Raw genomic sequence first — 20472 nt, forward strand, 5'->3', positions numbered from 1 at the left:
GTCCGTGCATGCTTGGATGGTCTAGGAGATGAGTATGTACATTTTAGGTCTTCCATGAATACAAGAGACGACATCCCCGTGTTCCAAGATTTGATTTCTATGCTTATTCTTGAGGAGAAGAACCTTGACACATCTTCTTCTCATGGCAGAAATAATTCTGAACAGGCCTTCTATTCTAACTCCAACAGAGGTAGAGGTAGAGGTCGTGGTCGAGGCCCAAGGGGTTGCAGGGGCCAATTTTTGGAAGGTCAATCAAATCAAAACAATACAAGTGGCAGGGGAAACCAGTCTCAAGGCAGGGGGAGTCAAAGAGGTCGTGGTGCAGGATCAAGCAGGCAGCAACATACTCCAGATAGTAGAGAATGTTGGACTTGTGGTGAAAGAGGTCACATGTCACGTGACTGTCCAAAGGGAAAAGCAAGTAGAAAGAGAGAACAGGGCAACTATGCATCTACTAGCAGAGATGCAGATGACAGCAAAAACGAGCGCATGTTTGTTATGCAACATGTAATGAATACAATGACTGCAGAGAATTCCACCCAAGATGATGTTTGGTATGTGGATTCAGGTGCCTCTAATCACATGACATCTCGTGGAGAGTGGTTTAGAGATATGCGCAAACCAGATGTGTCAGGCTATGTGCAGACAGGAGATGACACAGCTCACCCCATTGCTCATGTTGGGGACATACCTCTAAATACGAAGAGTGGGAAATCAAAGTACTTAGCAGATGTACTTCATGTCCCAAACATTACAAAGAATCTTGTTTCTGTTGGACAAATGGTTGAGCAGGGTTTGCAGGTTCGCTTCAATCCAAATGGCTGTTATGTAGAAGATTTCCAGAATGGTTGTGAGCTGATCACAGAGGGAAAATGTGTGGGCAGAATGTTTACGCTGAATGTAGACATGCCTGAGGTAAAAGCTGCATTATTTGCACAGGGCACAGGTGTTGTGGCTGATGTTGACATTTGGCACAAACGCATTGGCCATGTCAATGAGCAGAGATTGCGCAGCATGCAATCAAAACAGATTGTAAAAGGTTTGCCCAAATTCAAGGTGGATGGTATGCATAAAGTGTGTGCAGCATGCCAGTTTGGAAAACAGTCAAAGGGCTCATTTCCACATGAGCGCAATGTATGTAAAAAGCCACTTGAGGTGGTGCACACAGATGTTTGGGGTCCAACCGATACTGCAAGTATACATGGTTGCAGGTATTATGTCTCTTTCATTGATGACCATACAAGGAAAGTATGGGTCTACTTCATGCGTAACAAAAGTGAAGTGTTTGGTCACTTTCAAGACTTCAAAGTCATGATTGAGAAGGAGACAGATATGCAAATCAAGACATTGAGGTCAGATGGAGGGGGAGAGTACTTCTCCAATGATTTTTCAGATTTTCTGCGAATGCATGGTATACACAGGCAGTTTACATGCAGATATACTCCACAGCAGAATAGGGTCGCAGAAAGGAAAAACAGGCACATTGCAGAGGTTGCACGTGCATTGATGAATGAGAAGAACATGCCTCATCATTTCTGGGCTGAAGCTGTAAATACAGCTGTGTACATTATGAACAGGACACCTACAGCTGCGGTGCATGATGTAACACCTGAGGAAAAGTTTACAGGTATAAAGCCTGATTTGGAACACTTGAAAGTGTTTGGCTGCATAGCTTACGTGCATGTACCAGATGAGTTGCGTAGAAAATTGGATCCTAAAGCAGAGAAATGTATTCTTGTGGGATATTCCCTTGAACAAAAGGGGTACAGGTGCTACAATCCTACTACACGAGAATTACGAGTGAGCAGAGATGTAGTCTTTGATGAGATGAGCAGCTGGTACAGTAATGCACATGGCACTATTGGGGCTATGTCAAAGATGATGTGGTTGTACAAAATGTGAGGCCACAGTCACAGGTTTTGAGTGGACCACAAGAGTCCTCTTCTCGTGGCTCTGTTGAGAAATCATGGAATGGTAGACTACGTACGCAGGTTACTCCACCAATAGGTACAGGGAATGTATCACGAAAAGGAAAGGAAAAGGTTGATGAACCTCCCTTTATGGTTGATGCATCATCAGGTTTTTCACATGTAGACATGGATTCAGATGGTTCTGAAAAAAGTCTTGATGAGGAATTTGGAATTCCGGCTGTCAGGACACCTGGTGTAAGGAAAGTACAAGAAGATGCTAGAGGGCAAAGGAGTGACCCAGGACCGCGCAGATCTAATAGAGTCAGAAATCCAGTTCAGAAATTGACTTATGATGGGTATCTAGCGCATCACCAAGCCTACATGGCTAAGGTGATGCAGGATGTGGAGCCCACATGTTTTGAGGATGCAGTTGGAAATGTGCATTGGGATGATGCAATGAATGAAGAGATGGCTGCATTGGAAGCAAATGACACATGGGAGTTGGTGCCATTGCCAAGTGGCAAGAAAGCTATTGGCTGTAAATGGGTGTATAAAACCAAGCATAAGGCTGATGGTAACATTGAGCGTCACAAGGCAAGGCTGGTCGCAAAGGGTTATGCACAGACGTATGGCATAGACTATGAGGAGACCTTTGCTCCAGTGGCAAAGATGACGACAGTGAGAGCTGTCATAGCAGTGGCTGCATCTAGAGGATGGATTATGCATCAAATGGATGTAAAGAATGCCTTCTTGAATGGTGAGTTGCAAGAGGAAGTGTATATGGATCAGCCACCTGGTTATGTCGATCCAGGTTACCCAGATTATGTATGCAGACTTCTCAAAGCTTTGTATGGTTTGAAGCAGGGCTCTAGAGCATGGTATGACAGGATTGCCAAGTATCTTGTCAGTATTGGTTTTAGGAGAGCTCATGCTGATCATTCACTCTATGTACGTGAGAGTGATGTGGGGATTGTGGTCATTACCATATATGTAGATGACCTTATTATTGTTGGTGACAATGCTATGGAGATTGACCATGTGAAGGGTCTTCTCAAACAGGAGTTTGAAATGAAAGATTTAGGCGAGTTGCGCTACTTCCTTGGCATTGAAGTGATCAGGACTCCAGAGGGTGTATGGCTATCACAGAGACAGTATGCTTTGGACATGTTGTCAAAGTATGGTATGGCTGATTGTAAGCCAATTTCTATTCCCCTGGATGTGAATGCAAAGCTGAGTGCAGAGAAGGGTGATGTTGTTGAGGATGTCAACATGTACAGGAAGATTGTGGGTAGTCTAATCTACTTGACTATCACGAGGCCAGACTTGAGCTACACAGTAGGCTTGGAGAGTCAGTTCATGCAACTTCCGAGGAAGCCACATTTGGATGGAGTACGACGCACACTTAGGTATGTGCAAGGTACTCTTGACTACGCATTGTTCTATGCAGCAGATGCACCATTAACATTGTATGGGTATACAGATGCAGATTGGGCAGGTAGCATTGTTGATAGGAGATCTACGAGTGGCTTCATGTTCTCTTTTGGGAGTGCTGCTGTTACTTGGAGCAGCAAAAAGCAGCCTACGGTTGCTTTATCAAGCACAGAGGCCGAGTACAGAGGTGCAGCAGTTGCGGCGTGCGAGGTAGCTTGGCTACGCACATTACTTGAGGACTTGGGAGTGCAGGTGGACCAGCAGATTTTCATCCATTGTGACAACCTCAGCAGCATGCAGTTGGCTAGGAACCCAGTGTTCCATGCCAGGACCAAACACATAGAGGTCCATTACCACTACGTTCGAGAGCGAGTGTTGGCGGGCGACATCGACTTGGTCTACGTCAGCACAGAGGAGCAGATAGCGGATATCTTTACCAAGGCCCTCGGAGCTGAGAAGATTCGACGTTTCCGGACTATGCTTGGACTCTGCGACATGCAGAGCTCGAGGGGGAGTGTTGAGATGTCGAGCTCTACACCTTGAGCTGGCATCCACTACGGGTCTTGGCCGCTTACGGCATTTACTCACTGGCGCGTTAGGTGACCGACACGGAGGATCTCTGCCAGTGATTCTACAGCTGGACTACACTTATAGTGCCAGCCTAGTACGCTTCTAGCGAGTTCACACTTAGTGACCGCATGTACATATGTGCTACTTTTCAGCTTTAGCACTTAGTCATTTTGTACTCTCTTTTCTGTGAAGAAGAAGAAGAAGCTTTCCATCTTTGTGTGCTTTGTGCTTGTCTTGTGTAGCTCTCTTGAATCCTCATTCTTTACACGCTCTAGGAGGTGCGCCTACACGCGTTCGATCACTCTCTCCCACTCTTTATCTCTCTCTGTTCGCGTATAGCGTTGATTATGTGCTCGTGGATTCTCCAGGTATGGAGATTTGTCCGTTTTATGGCTTGCAATATATTTTTTTCAGTATTTTGCAGGGCTCTCCACGCCTCAGGTTGTAGCAGTGGTATCAGAGCACAAGGCCACGCTCTGGGTAACAAACAAATCAAAGGAATCCACAACTGGATATCCGAGCAAGTTCTATGATTTGCTTCGAGGAACATAGATTCTTGCGAATTTTGCACTACAGATAAGTTTTTCTTTAATTTTTTCTACTCCATTAAATTTTGTTGTTTGATCTCTCTTTGATTCTAGCAAAATCTTTGAAGACTTTAACGTTAATCTTTCATTAATTTGTGATTAATATTAGAGATTCGATTAGATAGCAGAAGTAACAATATTTTATTTAATAAGCACATCAAATAAATATATCGATAAAAACTAGTTAACATAATAGTAGCAACATGTATTTTACCTTGAGTGCTTACATGTGGGTTGAAAACAGTAGGTGTTTGAAGTGTAAAAATCGTCAAGTTGTAATAGGTTTGCATATAATTGCCAAGATATGGAGATGTCAATCGAAGAAAGGGAAGCACATTATCATATTATAGGATTAGATATGGAAAGGAAAAAGGAAAATTCAATGTTCTATGATATTGTCGAACCATAAACACTCATATTAAGCGATTGATTAAGATTAGCAGCGAATTAAGGTCTTCAAAGGATAACGAGGGATCACATTAACACAAAATCCAAAAATGGTTGTGTCAAAGGGCAATAGTGATGATGTTGGCTCGTAGCTGGGAGACCATGTCTTGTACAAGGCGCGCATCATTTTTTGTGTGAAATGACGCAGCCTGATAGACTATAAGCCCCTTCTTGCCTTCATGAGCAACAGAAAGGGAGTGGAAGGTCTCTGCATTCCGGAGGCTCACAGAAGGGGAGGTCCGTGGCGGCATCCTTTGTATATGAATGAGTAGCGAGTCAAGGAGTTGTCAGCCTCTGTGGGTGGCACATCTTGCAAACTCCCTGACTTCGCATCCGCCTCTGCTACCCTCTTCCCTTACCTCACGTCCGTGCCATTGGCTTGCCGGAGGGTGAACGCACTACAGCCTAAGCATAAGCATGGGATGGAAGCTGTCATTTGGCCTGCACCACTCGTGTGCCCATGCAAACCGGAGATGCATTCCCTTCCATGCAACACTTCGACCGTAGCTTTTTAATCACCAACCCTCAATCTCTCACTCTTTACCCGTCACCTCTATCCTTAGCCGCGCCAAAGAAAATGGCTCACCCCCCTCAATCTATTTGAGCGCCCAGAACGTCCTAATTACTGGCCAACTTCCCTCTCGTTCTCACTCTCTCCTCCACTAGCCGCCATGCGGCATTTGCGGATGTGGTCACTTAGCAAGCCGCAGTCCGCGCTCGCCTCTCTCTCCCTTTCCTCGCCTAACAACTACACGCACACCCTTTTTGGTTGCATGGGGTGGCTGCCAACCACACACAGTTGCTTGCGCTCTTAGTACACACCTCAACAGAATTTTCAACCTCCAGCATTTACGCCTGTCATTATAAGAGGCTTCTCAGAGGATATCCATGCAGTGTCATCAACCTAATTAAGAAACACTTGGGTGGCCAAGGTACCAAAAGAATACACCGGGTTGATGCTCACAACAAATTGGGCCCTGCATGCCGCTTTCAGTCCTCCTCTCCTCAAAGGCCATCAGGATGTCAGCATCGTAGCATCCCCCTGGCTAGCACACCTTGTATACCGCCAACCTGGCCTTGAAAGCAAAGGCACACAGGTCTTGTTGGAACACTCAAATCGAGATACACGCACGCACATATCCATGATTCTCTCAAGCCACCCTTTTGCTGATTACTGGCGGACCCCCCAGCCCTTTGATGACCTCCTGCTGAGCTGCTGGCCGCCAACGGCCCCTTCTGATCGAAGCTCCCTTGCTCTCTTGCAGATCCACTCTTCTGCTCCCCCTTCCTTTGGCATTGGTTTCCTTTTTCGCGACGACGGCTCCACGTGTGCGATACCCTCGCCACCATTGCAGGCAACTTATATTTAAAAAAAAAAAAAAAAACAAATTTTCCATTTCCCCCTTTAATAATTTGAACCACTCGTGGTTCCCACCCATCTTCTGCCATGTAACCCTCCTCAAGCTCTGGTAGCACACAAAGTGTGCACCACTCTTTGACACCTCATTTTATTTTAGTGCCCAGACTTTGGATTAGATCCACAAGGAGTGTATCAGCCTGCTCTCATATCTCTCCTCATGGCAGCAAGTTCCACGGCACCATCGGGCATCATCAGTTCAACTCATGGATACGACTGGATCTCATTGGTACCAATGATCCCATACATATTTCAATTATCAAACTGTCGCAATCTAGAAGGGCCTCTACGATCGAGCAACCTATCACATGGCTTTGCAATTCCTCATCTTCTCATGACTCTCAAGATTTCCCGATCTCAAGGTCTACATGAAGCTACAAAATCCTCTAGAGGATTGGCCTCACCCACATGGCACGATACTACAATGTATTAAACCATTTTATTCGCTCGCGCTCGTCATTGTAAAGTTGAATTAGCATCTAAGATGCCCAATTGTCCTTAGACTTTGAAATTAGGCAATATTAATGTGTATTGATAAAAGCAAATAATTCAATCACTCTCTTCGATAGCTAGTATTAGGCTCTTATTGATCTTTTTACGTAGTCATTTTACTTATAATTTGTGACTTCTTATGGCACAATTTCCATGTTTTTTTCCCCCCCCAATGAGTATGCAGCACGATTTTCCCAAGTACTTCACCCATTTTTAGCTATCTCGTCAGCATTGTATTTGAAGTTGATTAACACTTTTGATTGGGTTAATTACAAAATATTGTACGACCATATCTACACACGCTCCTACTCTAAGAGCGGTTTGTGATAACCACCTTTGCAAACTCATATAGTTACTGCTATGACTCATACTACATGATTATTTTGTGCCTCCTTCCATCTACCGAGGTTGTCAACTGTCATAAACTCATTTGTAGGGCTTAAAATTTGTTGCACTTATAAAACAGTGAAGATTTTCTTGCTCCTTGTTATATTTTACTAGTTGCTAATTACATATCATTGATCAACACCCTCACCTTTCTTAGTTTTTGCACAATTTTATTTTATTTTGGCAATACAAGTCTCTGCCTTGATTGACCTTAATCAAATGATTTTTCTCATCTGTTTTTGTTACATTTCTCTAACTCATTTAAGGATTCACAAAAACTGATGCAGATCATAATGTGAGGACGTCAGATAAGTCATCTTTTAACTTTTATTTGCAGTTTCATTCGAGTTTACTAAGAGCAGGCTTTCCCCATTTTTTCCATATCTCTTTGGTCGCAATGGCAATTTCTGTCCCACTATCTAATATAGAAACCGTCTTTACTCCTTTGTACTCAAGTGGTAAGGTGGTGTTTCCTTCGTCTTCTTCACAGTAGTCACACACCTTATTTACCGGTACTGGCTTTGTCTGTGGCTTCTTAGGCGAGGTGTCATCTATGTTTTTGTCCGCAAGTTGATCATGTGAAGGGATTTTCAACCCCATCTTTTCTAGGTGTTTGCCCATTTGGCCCCATAGATGCGGTCTAATTTTTAGTAGTTCTAAGAGATAAAGTGTACATTGTATAGGAGAAGACATCAATTCATGCAAGCTCTTGGTATCCATCATTTTTGGTGTGGCTTTCCACTGAGAAGGAACCATTTTAACCTCCAATTTTGTTTCAAGTTCTCCTATGAAAGATGGCAATGTCTGTAGAGAACGTGGTTTGCTCTCTTCAGATGCGACAGACCCGACATCCCCGTAAAGAGATCGTATATCCCTTGGGAAGAATTCATGATCCATGTTTATCTCAGGGATAGATGCTGACTATAAGGTAGCACTACCATCTTTTTGGTTTCTAATCGATTCCCATAAGGATTGTGGCCACGGTTCTTCTAACTCCGGAATAGGCATCACTGCTTGTGAGCCCACCCCATCTGTGGTATTGGCTACTTCCTTGTATCTAAAGGTTCCTCAACTATCGGCTCTTCCTCTTTGTTTACAATACCATGACTTTCCATTTCCTGAACTTTTTCACGGATTAGCACCTCCGTTTTGGGAGCATCTGGAACTGGTTCCATAAGAGCTTGGGCCTTTCGGATGAGCTCCTTGACATTTGCAACCTCTCTTTTTCATACCCCGGATGAGGATACGTCAGCCATCTATCCTCTTAGGTTTGGTTGTTCTTTAACCTAGTATCATAAGATTTCAAGATCGCATCCAAAGGTTCAAAGACTTTGTCGACCAAGACTGAACCTCCCGAGTTAGTCTTTGACTCTTTAGGTCGCTTTGCGTTGTTTTTCCTTTCTTGCTCTTGTCGAAGCTGCTCTCTTGTTTGATTTGGTTCAATTTCCAAAGCCGCTTTCTCCTTCAGCCTCTTCAATTTCATTTTATCCCTTTTGGCTTTCCACAATTATCTTCCTGTTCTCACCGATATGTTCTCATTTTTTGTTTGGGCAGGCAATGTGGCTTCTTCAGCTGGTTTGTTTTTGACAGCCTTTTGAGCTTGAGCTCAAGTCATCACATTTAAAGGAATGGCGGGTTCTACCTCGGATCCGCTTGAAGAAGGCATCACGCCTACAACATTCATTATTGCTTTCCCTTTGTAGTCTGGATTTTTAGCACAGTGTTGGCGTAGATGGTCTATCCCACAACGTTCACAAAACACAAATAATTCTATCTGTGGACCCTTGTTTGGACAACTTTGTGCCCAATGATCACCTCCACATTCATAGCATGGACCTTCTTTTTTCATAGCTCGTGATCCAGCCAATGGTTGTTCTTGCCTTGTGAGAATGTTCTTCGAATCATATTGCTGATTGGCTATGAACATGAATGTATTCGCATCCATGGAGTACACGTTTCTCATGGGTTGTGGCACATATGCTGGCTGAGTGTAGTTGACTACTATTCTACCATCATTCAGAAGAGGTTCTTGTTGCCCTAGCATTTTTTTGCGGCTTCGGTTGAGTTCTACACCATGGAGTGAGATGATCCCCTCCACAAGTATTACATCTCCTCAATTGAGGCTGTCGTACATTAAGGTTCTGTTTGTAGCCTTCGTTTATTCTTCTAATCACCCCCTCAACCACTTGATCAATGATTGGTTCCTAAGGAGATTGAACATTCTGCTTTGTGGTGGGTTCGCTCTTTGGAGAAGAGGAACTACTAGTCATGTTGTCTGTATCTTCAGCCACCTCTCTGTAGACCTTGCAATTGTCAACTAGAAATAGAGCTTCTCTAGTGACTTGGTTTAACATTGTGTATGCTTTCAAATGTAGGTCCTTTTTGAGAGTTTCATTCCTCAAGCCCTCTATCAAGAGAACTGATAATCTCTCATCTTGCGGAAACTCTCATGTAGGACATCTCTCTATGTATTGTTTGAAGTGAAGCAAAGCTTCCTTCACTCTTTCGTTCGCTTTTTGTTTGAAAGCATAGATTTGGGACACCGTGTTGTGTTTGATTCCCCTTTTTGAGAACTCCTCTACAAATTCGTGTAAGAATTGTGCTATGTTTGGGAAATCGTCTTTGTTTAGAGGTTGGAACCAAGTCAAGGCTGTTCCTTCCAATGTTAACCCAAATCCCTCATACTGAGTATGCAAATCCGCAATTTGTTCAGCTCTCAAAACTTGTTTGAAGAGTGAGACATGAGCATATGGGTCCTTCGACCCATCGTATTTTCTCTTGACACATTGAAACACTTGATATGGTCTTAATCGTTGTGGTTCAGTCACCAATCTAACCAATTTGTGGTCTCTTGGAAAAATGTCTCTCACTCTCTCCTCTTGTCTTGGAGAGAATCCTGGTGGAATCCTCTCTGATGTGTATGCTGGCATCATATTTGGTTGGAAGTAAGTAGAGATTAGAGTACCCTTGTATGTATATCTCTCGAGGTCAATGGGATCAACAAGTTTGTACTCACGTCCATACTTATCTACCATCAAAACTTGCACTCCGTGGGCATCTGTATATGTGAATGCATAGAGGTTCTTATGGGTGGTCAACTCTCTAGCATAGGGCTCTACACACCTGTAGAAGGTATATGGATCCCCGTTTGTGAAACTGTATAAGCCATCATGAGAATAATTTGTAAGCACTCTCATGGATTCATTGGCTTTTATGAATCTCACGTTTGGTTTGTTAATCAGAGGATGCCTCTCCTCTAGGTATTCTCATCCTCTAGGTATTCTCCCAATCCCCCTGTTGAAGGCATTGCAGCGTTTCTTGCATTTTTCATGTCTTCGAGTGGAGTAGAGAACCCTGGTGGTGGATGATTTTTCATGATTAAGGATCACTCAAAAGTCTCAAGATAGTCTCTTACAATCCCACTTTGGCTTAGTGCAACCTATCCCCTTTTGCCCTTGATGAGGTCTCTCAGAAGTTAGGAATTTTTGACTTTTTAGTCTCTGGAAACTAGTCTTGGGGTACCCTAAAAGTTTGGATTTAGGAAACCTAGTAAAATTCAGCTCTAAAACCAAAACCTTTTAGGTGTGTGCTATTGCCCGCAAGCTTTCTTCCTAGCAATACCTGACTCAATTTGGAGTTGTCTATCAAAAGTTAGAGCAATTTTGGTAAACTACACTTGAAACAACACTCAAAACAGTCTCAGGACCAAAAAACAGGAACTTTGGCTTGTATCTTGGCCTCCCGAAGGTATTTTTAGCTCAAACTTGAGATTTGGAATGTACTCAAGTATATCTACAAGATCACCAAGTCAGATACCCCCACTATGCTAAGAGGTACATGGATCGCGATCCATATTCCTTGTCAAAAATTTTTCCCTCCAAATTTTCCCAAATTTTAATTGTGTGTAGACAAGGTCATGTGCATGCTATATATCAATTTTCATCAAATTCTGAGGTGGAGGTACATGGATCGCGATGCATGTTCAACCACATCTGGACTTGTCCTCTTTGGGGTTTGTTCCTGACTATGTCCACAAGCTAAATCTCAAATCTTTTTGGATTTGGACTTGGTTTGATAGGTCAAATAGCCAATACTAGGTTTGCACTGCGGTTTTCAGTTTGTCACCTATTTTGCTCCCTTTTGACCCAAATTTGCTTAATTTTTTCCAAAACTGGACATGGGGATATGTTTTTTGTGTAAGCACTACTGATCTGGAAAGTTTCAGGTCAAGCTGTCACTATGGGTACATGGATTGCGATCCATGTTTGGAGCCCAAATTGACTTTTTTTGGTACCATCAGAATCAACATGATTAGGAGGTCCTATGTTATCAAGATTTTTGAAAATAGACCTCTAGATTGAAAATTAGGTCAGTTCTTGCACTTGCTCAGAGTACTTGGTAATTCAGGCCTTTTGACTTGCTTTTTGGCATCCAAATTCACTTTTGAAAAGACCACTAGACTCCTTGTGATGGGCTCTCGCTATGGTGCAAATATGGTATCAGGCTGTGACAAAGGAACATGGATCGCGATCACTTTTGAGGTCCCCTTGGTCTTCTGATGCTAGCTATGTGGTTTTTGTATGATTTGGACTTGTTTAGGCCAGACAAAAGTCAAATCCTAGGTTTGTTTTAGGGTTTTCACCTTGAACAGTTTTTTGGCTCTTTTCACCCACTTTTTGAACTTTTTTTACTAAATTTCTTTGGAGACTTTTGTTCACAATGGTCTCTGCTACAGGTTGGAAAAGTTTTTGTCCAAAAATTTCTCAGGGGTATATGGATCGCGATCCATGTTCCACCACTTTTGGATCTGAATTTTTAGTGTGCTGATAGCTTATGATGTTTGTAGCTTGCTCCACAAAAATTTCTGGATTTGGACCAGTTTTGCCCAACTAAAATTGACTTCTACAGTCTGTTGTGACAGTTTAGAGAATGTTCTAGTTTTGGCTCTTTTGACCACTTTTTACAACTTTTTTGCATATGGTTCTTTTGGAAAAGTTGTTCCAAATGGTACCAGCCATCTACTGCTCAAATCTCAGGCAAAAGAATTTCAAAAAATTTTCATGAGGTACATGGATCGCAATCCATGTTTGACCACATTTTGACATGAAACTTGGTCAGCTTGTAGTCCATGTTATGGTGACACTATTCTCCAAATATTTTTGAATTTGGATAACTTTTTCCTTGTCAAAAAGTGAGTTTTTGCAAATCTCACCCCTTCTGAATTTGGATCCCAAAATCTCATGATTTGCCCAATTTTGTGTTTGAATCCTTGTTTTGGCTGTTTTTGCCCTAAAAGTCAATTCTCATGTGATTTTTGAATTTTTCTTTCAAGCAAACTTGATCAGAGCAGTTTCCCACTGATGCTCACTATAACTAGCCACTTTTCACCAAAAATGGTTTTTTTGGGGTACATGGATCACGATCCATGCTCCTCCACAGATTCTTGCCAAACTTTCCAGATTGATTCTAGAGAGTATGTTGATACCCTTGATCCACAATTTTTTGAATTTGGATCACTTTTGAGGTCTCTACCATCAAATTTTCAGAATTGCGGAGTTATGGTCATTTTGGCCAAAATATGGATTTCACCCTTTTTACCCTCAATCTTTTAGCCCAAATTTGATGGTGGTAGTTTCTACTTACCCTACTCCTAAGTATTGAAATGAAACATGAAACAAAAACAAACAAAACGGTACAAAATAAAGTCGTAACGAAAAACGGTACAGCACCCTGAAAGCATAGAGAAAATCGAAGAATGAAATGCTTTTGGCTATCTCACTCACAACCCTCTTTACTTCTCAAGAATAGATCTAGCAAGTCCTCGACTTCTAGACTCTATCAAGCACTAAACCCCATGTCAAGCTGCTTCACTGCTAAGGTGTAAATGGAATGGAAGGAAAATCCTAGAAAAAGAACGCTCTAAATACGCACTAGGTCACTCACCATCTACGGATCATATCCCCGACAACGACGCCAATGTTAGTGGGTTACCGCAACGGACGTCTGTAGCATAGATTTCTGGCACTAACATAATGTGAATACTCAGGGAAAGTGACTCGGATGGGGCACGGAGACTCTATGAGATCGTCAATCTCACGAAGTGAACCTTAACAAGCAAACACAACAACTCTATAAGCAAACCAACACTCAATGATCAGGGAAATCTACCTATGTCCTTTCTCACAGCTCTAGATCATCGCACCATTTCAACACTCAAACGGACTCGAAATGCAACGAAACTTTAGGAGGAGGTCTAGGACACCTAAGATCACAATGTCTGGTCGCAATCGGACAAGGTACCAAAATCACGATCCATCATGAAAAAGGTCCTAAAAACGGCAGCAGAACTATCTAGAACTGTCGTCCTATGGTCTAAGAACACTCTCCTATGGTCAAAACGACTAAAAACAACGATTTAAGCACTCAAATCTGCAATTATAGCTCATAGACGCATAGTCGTGAACCACAACAAAGTTGACAATGCTTACACTTGAATTAAAGAGCAAAGAAAGAGGAACACAATGCAAGTTTCGGAATTGAAAACAGATTACCAAATCATTAGTTGCGTCGATTACAAGTTTGGAGCAGCTCGTAGCTTGCGCGTACATTTTTTGAGCTCCCACTTCTTCTAAAGATAAGCCTCCCTTTTTCGCATTACAATTATTGACTTTTATACCTAAGGCTTTCTAAATGGCCAGTGGCCAACTCACATGGACTTTTACAAATGTCATGAAAGCATTACAACTCAGGGAATTGATCCATTACTCTAGAATCAGGATTTACACAGAGTATCACTACACTAGCTCGGACATTTAATAGAGTACAAATGTGGTGTCCGGCTACGTGTCCGGCTAGGTGGACGCCCGTTTGATCTGTCCTCAAACAGTTGGGGGGGGGGGGGGGGAGGTGGGATGGAGGGGGTCTCAAAGAGGGCACCAAATCTTTTCTCGCAATTGAAGTAATTCAAAGTAAATAAGGGACACATTAAAAACTCTTTTGAAGAATTGATGGTATTTATACTAAAACTTGCAAAATTTTGTTGGTTTTTTTCAAGATAAGCTTGGAATCCTCAGGGAGAGGTCACTTGTAAAACCTATATCACATGTGTTCAAACACTATTTATAAAACCCTTAGCTGTGAATTTCTCACCAATAAAAAGGAGCATTTTTTAATTCAATTTGTAAAGTTTTTTCCAAGAATAGTTTTTCAATACCCTTTTGTATGTAAAATTGTGAAATAATAAAATAATCCACAACGTTAAACCCACGTGATATGTATTGTTTTTATTGTAGTGACCCCCTTGAGTTGGAAACTATCTGGGATTTTACAATTTGAGCTGGTTAAAAACATAATAAACCTTGGTTTTTTGTGAACCCTGATTCTGAATAGCTCCAAAATAGAAGGAGATGATAGACGTAAAAAAGTTGGATGCTTGGTACATCCAAGGTTACTCTCCCCATCCCAAGAACATGCTTTGCAAAGAGGAGAGGAAAGTACCTATTGAAAATATTTTAGATCCTCACGTGAAACACTAACATGAGAGAGAGAGAGAGAGAGAGAGAGGAGCCCTGGAAGCATAACAATGCTTGATGAAGGGTGACTCTAGTTTTTCTCTTGAAGGAAATTTGAAGCGTGGCTCTAATTTTCCTTTTGAATGCTTTAAAGAAACCCCCCTTTACTTTCTACACAAATCCGTAGAGAGCTCTCAAATTTGAAGGGTGACTCTATTTTGATATTTTATCGTTTTAAATATCTATAGCAATAAATTTTGCAAGTGTTAATGTAAATACTGACAATTCTTCAAGGCAAGCTTGGAATGTCAGTTGGCAGAGATCTCTTCGAACTATTTCAGTTCGCAATGTGTTGAAGGTTGTTTCGAAAATTTCTCGATTTACATATGAGTTGTGCTCGAGGCACATGGATGAAAAAGCGGAGATTTGGAGCTATGTTGTTTTATATGTAGCATGAGCTGTCATGCATGAATGTTCGCTTCAAAAATGCGGTACACGACTTCGAATTCAAAGCTCATGCAGCAAGAAAGGAAAGCTCATTCAACGGTTTGCTCAGAACACTCGACATATACACAATCCAAAATTTTATTCTATTTTTCTTGTTAAGTGTGATAGACTTACGGTTTGTCTTTTGTCAACAAAATTCTCTTTTTCAGTCAAAGCCTCTTTTACATTATCTGTTGTCAGTTATTGTCACGCTTGTCAGCTTTCATCATATCAAAATTTGTACGGGATATAGACACTGCCATCCATAAATGGTAAGACCTCCATATTGTCAGTTCTCAGCCTGTTGTTACCGCTTCTCGTGAGGTTACTGGGTACACCTGAAACCCAAGGTTTGACAGTGAACCAAAAACTCCATCTATTGGTAGCTAATTTTTTGACCTACACCCTATCTGTTCAAGGGGGGGTTATTGATCTAGCACCAGGTTATGGATATACCAGAAATCCTTGGTTGTGAGAGAACCTCAAACTCACGGTTGCCGAGTATACCAAAAACTCGAGGTATCATGAGAGTGGTCTGTCTAGTTCAGGCTTGAGGGGGGGATTGTTGGGTTTCCAAGCGCTCACGAATTTCGATGTCAGCCTATGGGAAACTCCCTTTATGATGCATGCAAGGAGGATCAGTTAAAGTTAAGTGTGCATGGCATTTTTTACTTTATATGTAAGGTTTCTTTCAATCAAAAAAATGTAGCGTTGGTTTTTTTCGTGGCTTCTGTGTCGAATCTCTGCTCTCTCTCACTCTCTCGTTCATCTTCTGCCCGAACCTCCTCGCCATGGCAATGCTCAGACTGCATCCACCCTAGCCACCTTCCCAAGAGTTGATTGGTATATCCAAAAGTCAAACAAGGACATGAGACACACTATTGTCTCCATATTTTCAATTCTCTGCTCTCAAAGTCCTCACAAGACCAATCATTCATGAGAATGTGGATATGGAGAAGCAAGAGGCTTCAACTAATTCGTCTTCAGCTTCAATGGATTATTAACATATATTCTCTTCATATAGGCTCATGGAGGATTCTATTGGATCATCACAAAACCATATTTTGACCTTATACTTAACGTTCTTTTCCTCACTTATGCTTCCATGATTCCTACTGTGGCTTGATTAAATGTATGTGTTTGGATACGAAGTGCAGAAACACCAAATTTGTTCTTTTATCTCACACACATTGTTATATACACACTCAAACACCTTTCAACGTGTGTGCTTTTGTCTTAAGAGTCTGAGTTATGGGATTTAAATAAATGTATGTGTTTGGGTAAGAAGTGTTGAAACAACAAATTTGTATTTTCTTTCTCACTCTTACTTCTAGCATGTTACTTTTGTGTTGAGACAAACATATCTACTCCTTTTTTATGTTCTCCACGTGCACTTGCAAGCTAAAGTGAATTATATATGAATGTGTTCGACGTTTGTGGGAGAGAATAAGTTTTAGGGAAAATTACCAAAAAACCCCTCTAATTTGAGAAAATTCCCAAAATACCTCCGATATTTTGTCATAAATTCTCAAAATGCCCTTCAAATTTTCCAAAATTCTCAAAATACCCCTGGTTGTGAGAGTAAATTTCTCAAAAAATAAATTTTTTTGTAGGTCTTCACAAGAAGAATGATTGTCTATCGTACAAGATGTTAAAACTACAATTTGAGTTGGTTACGTAGGCTTTGGAGATGAATTGCTTCATTATTTTTAGACATAATTGCCTTTTTTGCAATGGTAATTGGTGACAAATTACATGTTGAGCACTCAAAAACGGATCTCAATTGTCAAAAACGAAAGAAGATTAGAAAATCTTGAACAATCCAACCAAAACAGATACAATAGTATTTTGGGAATTTTTTAAATTTGAGGGGTATTTTGGGAATTTCCTCAAATTAGAGGGGTATTTTGGTAATTTTCCCTAAGCTTTACGGTCATGATAACAATTTGAAGAGACCTCAAAGATTTATTCAATGTCTACACTGAAATGTCTACGGATGTAGATGCTATTGATTGTAGGTGCATGGAAGACGAGTTTAAAGTTCTCATCTTCCTTTCTTTTGTTGTTATAGGCAGCACCACCATCAAGAGTCTCACCTTTCCTCAAAGTATATGCAGTATTTTACCATCCACTCTTGCTCCCAACTGGCATTTTTGAATTTCCAAGCGGTAGAATTCGAAGCTGAGACACTCTTTAACATTGCCAAAGAGAGTTTCACCTCCTGTTGTGTTAGCAAGGTGCATTGCATGTGTGTGCGTGTGGTATGTGCATGCATTTGTCGGTGTTCGTAACAACCACAATTTTTTCCACAATTTTTGTGCGTACTGCTCCCTACTGGCTTCACGTTAAAAAAAAAAAGCATTCTTATTCTTTCTTCTAATCTCTCCTAGTGTTCGCCATCGCTACTTGAACCTCCTCACCCTGCGCGTGCATTCCTGCTGCATTTGGCCCGGACACAGAGAGGTGATCGCTCTTGCTATGCGCATCATCTTCACCTCGAAGAGGTGCTGAGAGAGAGAGAGCATTGCACACTGCTGTATCGCGATGCAGAGAAAGAGAGACCCCTGCTGTCCCGCGTGAGCGACAAAGAGAGAGAGAGAAGGCCTGCTGTCCCGCGTGAGCGAGAAAAAGAGAGAAGGGCCTCCTCGTTGCCTCGACCTGAGAGAGAGAGAGAGAGTCCGTCTGATAATAGCAAGAAAGAGCGACTCAATCTTTCACCCTTCCCTTCACCCCTTTCACCTAATAGGTGGTTTTTCTATTTTCCCCCCAGCTGGTACCTCCTACTAGTTGACAACGAATGCTCATGATGTTATTTTGTAGTGTTGAGGGTGTATGTGGACCTGATCTCTTGTGATGTAGCGGAGAGTATTTTCAAGAGGCCAGCAGATATGTTCATAGGATTAATTTTGGACCTTGTAAATTTTCCCCCTCAAAGCTTGTTTAACAAAGCCACAGTAGGTGTTCTCACCTTCAAATTTAAAAGTTAGGGGGACGTTGGATTACACTAAACGGGATGAGGTCGGGAGCAAATACGTCACATATTTTCAACGGGAGAGACGCGGCCTAACGTGAAACGAAATGTTCAACTTCTACTCGGACTTCAAAGAGCCGCGTGGATGACGACTCATTCCACGCTCTCCATTTCCAAGCTAATATTAAGCTGCCAAGCTCCATCTCATCGGTAGCCTAGCCTATTTTCACTTCTTCTGCTCTTTGCCACTCTCACCGGGTAGCAGAGAAAGAGCATTCCTTGTCGTCTGCGTATTTTCTCTATCTGCGTGCTGCTCGCCATGGAAGCACGGTACAGACCAGATTTCTCTTCGAACACAGGGAAGACCCTCCAAACATCAAATTCTCACTTGGGGTTCTCGTACTCACATGGCCAGATTATACCCTACTCAGAGCCCCGCATGGACATTATCGGGTACCCGCATGGTGCGGCACCACCGCCTCCCCGCCTGAAGAATACCTCGTCATGGAGCGTAGCAAACCCGGAAGCAAAGCGACGGCGGCGGATCGCCTCTTACAAGATGTACACAGCAGAGGGGAAGGTGAAATCATCTTTGAGCAGAAGTTTTCGCTGGATCAAGAACAAGTATATCGAACTTAGGTATGGGTTGTTGTGAATTATACAGGTGTCCCCTAGCTCCCTTCTTTGCCTTCTAAGATTAGCTGTGCATGCCGGATGTGCTATGACTATTTACTTGGATGAGGTTATGTAGGACTGAGATTTATGATTCAAGGTGGGGTTTATCTTACATACCACTGTTGGACAGATTGAGGAATCTTGGAAGAATTAGCTATATATACCCATCCCATTTGTATGTATATTTTTGACAAAAGATGTCACCTCTCTGTACATACAGCATACACAAGGAACACATTTTTGTCGCCTATCGCTAAGTTCAAGGGTTTGATCATTATCCGGATCATTTTGTCATGACAACGAAGTTCAGCTTTAGCTAATTCTCTCCTAAGCTGATGGGATCCTTTCTTTAATGTTATGTGAGGAATTTGGTCTTATTGTCTTAATCGATGCACATGAAGCAAAAACTACTGCCTACTACTTTGGAGAATGGCAATTTTGTCTAGGCAGCTATCAGCACATGATCTGTTTTTTCCTTTAAATATGTTTCCCCCCCCCCCCCCCCCCCCCCCCTTGACATGATCTTCTCTCCAGTGCTGTCTTGTGATCATGGCTCATTGTTTATACATATTTAGAGTGCACATTGTTGAGTGCTTATTCGAATTGTGTTACCCTTATGAAAGTGTGACAAGTTATTGATGGGCATCTTGTTCGAGATGTTGTCTTCTGGCATGCATTGATTGTCGAATGCACAAATGGTTGTGGCAAGAAATTACTCTACTGTAGGCCTCTTTGCTCTAGTGAAAAGTGTCACAGGTTTTGTGTCCACAAAGCGGCGGCAAATCCATGGTAGGGAAGAAGCAATATTCGCTATACACAAGGAAAGCATAGACAGGAAGAGCATGTGTTGTTGCAATGCTTTGGTCGTTATGTACTTCAAATGTGGTGCCGCCGCAAAAGGATGAAAAGTTCTTGTCTCTCTAGAATGTCATCACTTGGAACACATTGATTGCAGTAGAGTATGGGAAGGAAGCTCTCGGCTTTTTTCACCAACTCCAATGGCAAGGCCTCTCTCTACACGCAATCACTTTTTCTTGCAAGCATCCTTCACATGGGCGAGAGATTTCATGATGATATTTTTAATCAAGGGCTATTGAAGAAAGATGTCCTATGTTGTGGTGCTTTGGTCAATATGCATGCCAAATGCTAGTGCCCTAACAAATGCACAATAGGTCCTGATAGGCATCCTCCCTCTCGAATGCAAAATACGTCCAACATGGCTGGGACAAATGAAGCTATGGGTTGTTCACCTTAAGGCATATGGCCTTATGCAAGACCTTCACGTGGGCAGATTATTCATGATGAAATTTCTAGTCAGGGGTTGTTGGTTGCACTGCTTTGGTTGATATGTGTTTCAAATTCAAGTACTTCACGAAAGCACATAAGGTCTTGACAAGCATTCTATTCAAAATCCCATCATTTGGGAAACTGATTGCAGGATATGCTGTTGACCGCTGGGTCAACAACACAACATAACTCAAGTTTCGTACCAAAGTCTTATCTTTTGCGAGTTATGAAATGCTGCGGATTATGGCTATAAACGTAATTTGTAATGACTAGTTATTCTAGTTCCGCAAGCCGGGGTGCA

General features: G+C 42.0%; 1 protein-coding gene across 1 annotated transcript; it reads left to right on the forward strand.

Moving 5' to 3' along the window:
• The first annotated feature begins 18380 nt into the window (after positions 1 to 18380).
• Positions 18381 to 19132, forward strand: LOC147464203 (uncharacterized). Its single transcript, XM_086513625.1, has one exon. The coding sequence runs from the start codon at positions 18529 to 18531 to the stop codon at positions 18862 to 18864; it is 336 nt and encodes a 111-aa protein (XP_086369751.1). The 5' UTR covers positions 18381 to 18528; the 3' UTR covers positions 18865 to 19132.
• The last annotated feature ends 1340 nt before the right edge of the window (positions 19133 to 20472 follow it).

Source organism: Adiantum capillus-veneris, chromosome 1 (assembly GCF_014529385.1).
Source record: "Adiantum capillus-veneris isolate H3 chromosome 1, ASM1452938v2, whole genome shotgun sequence".
Lineage (NCBI taxonomy): Eukaryota > Viridiplantae > Streptophyta > Polypodiopsida > Polypodiales > Pteridaceae > Adiantum > Adiantum capillus-veneris.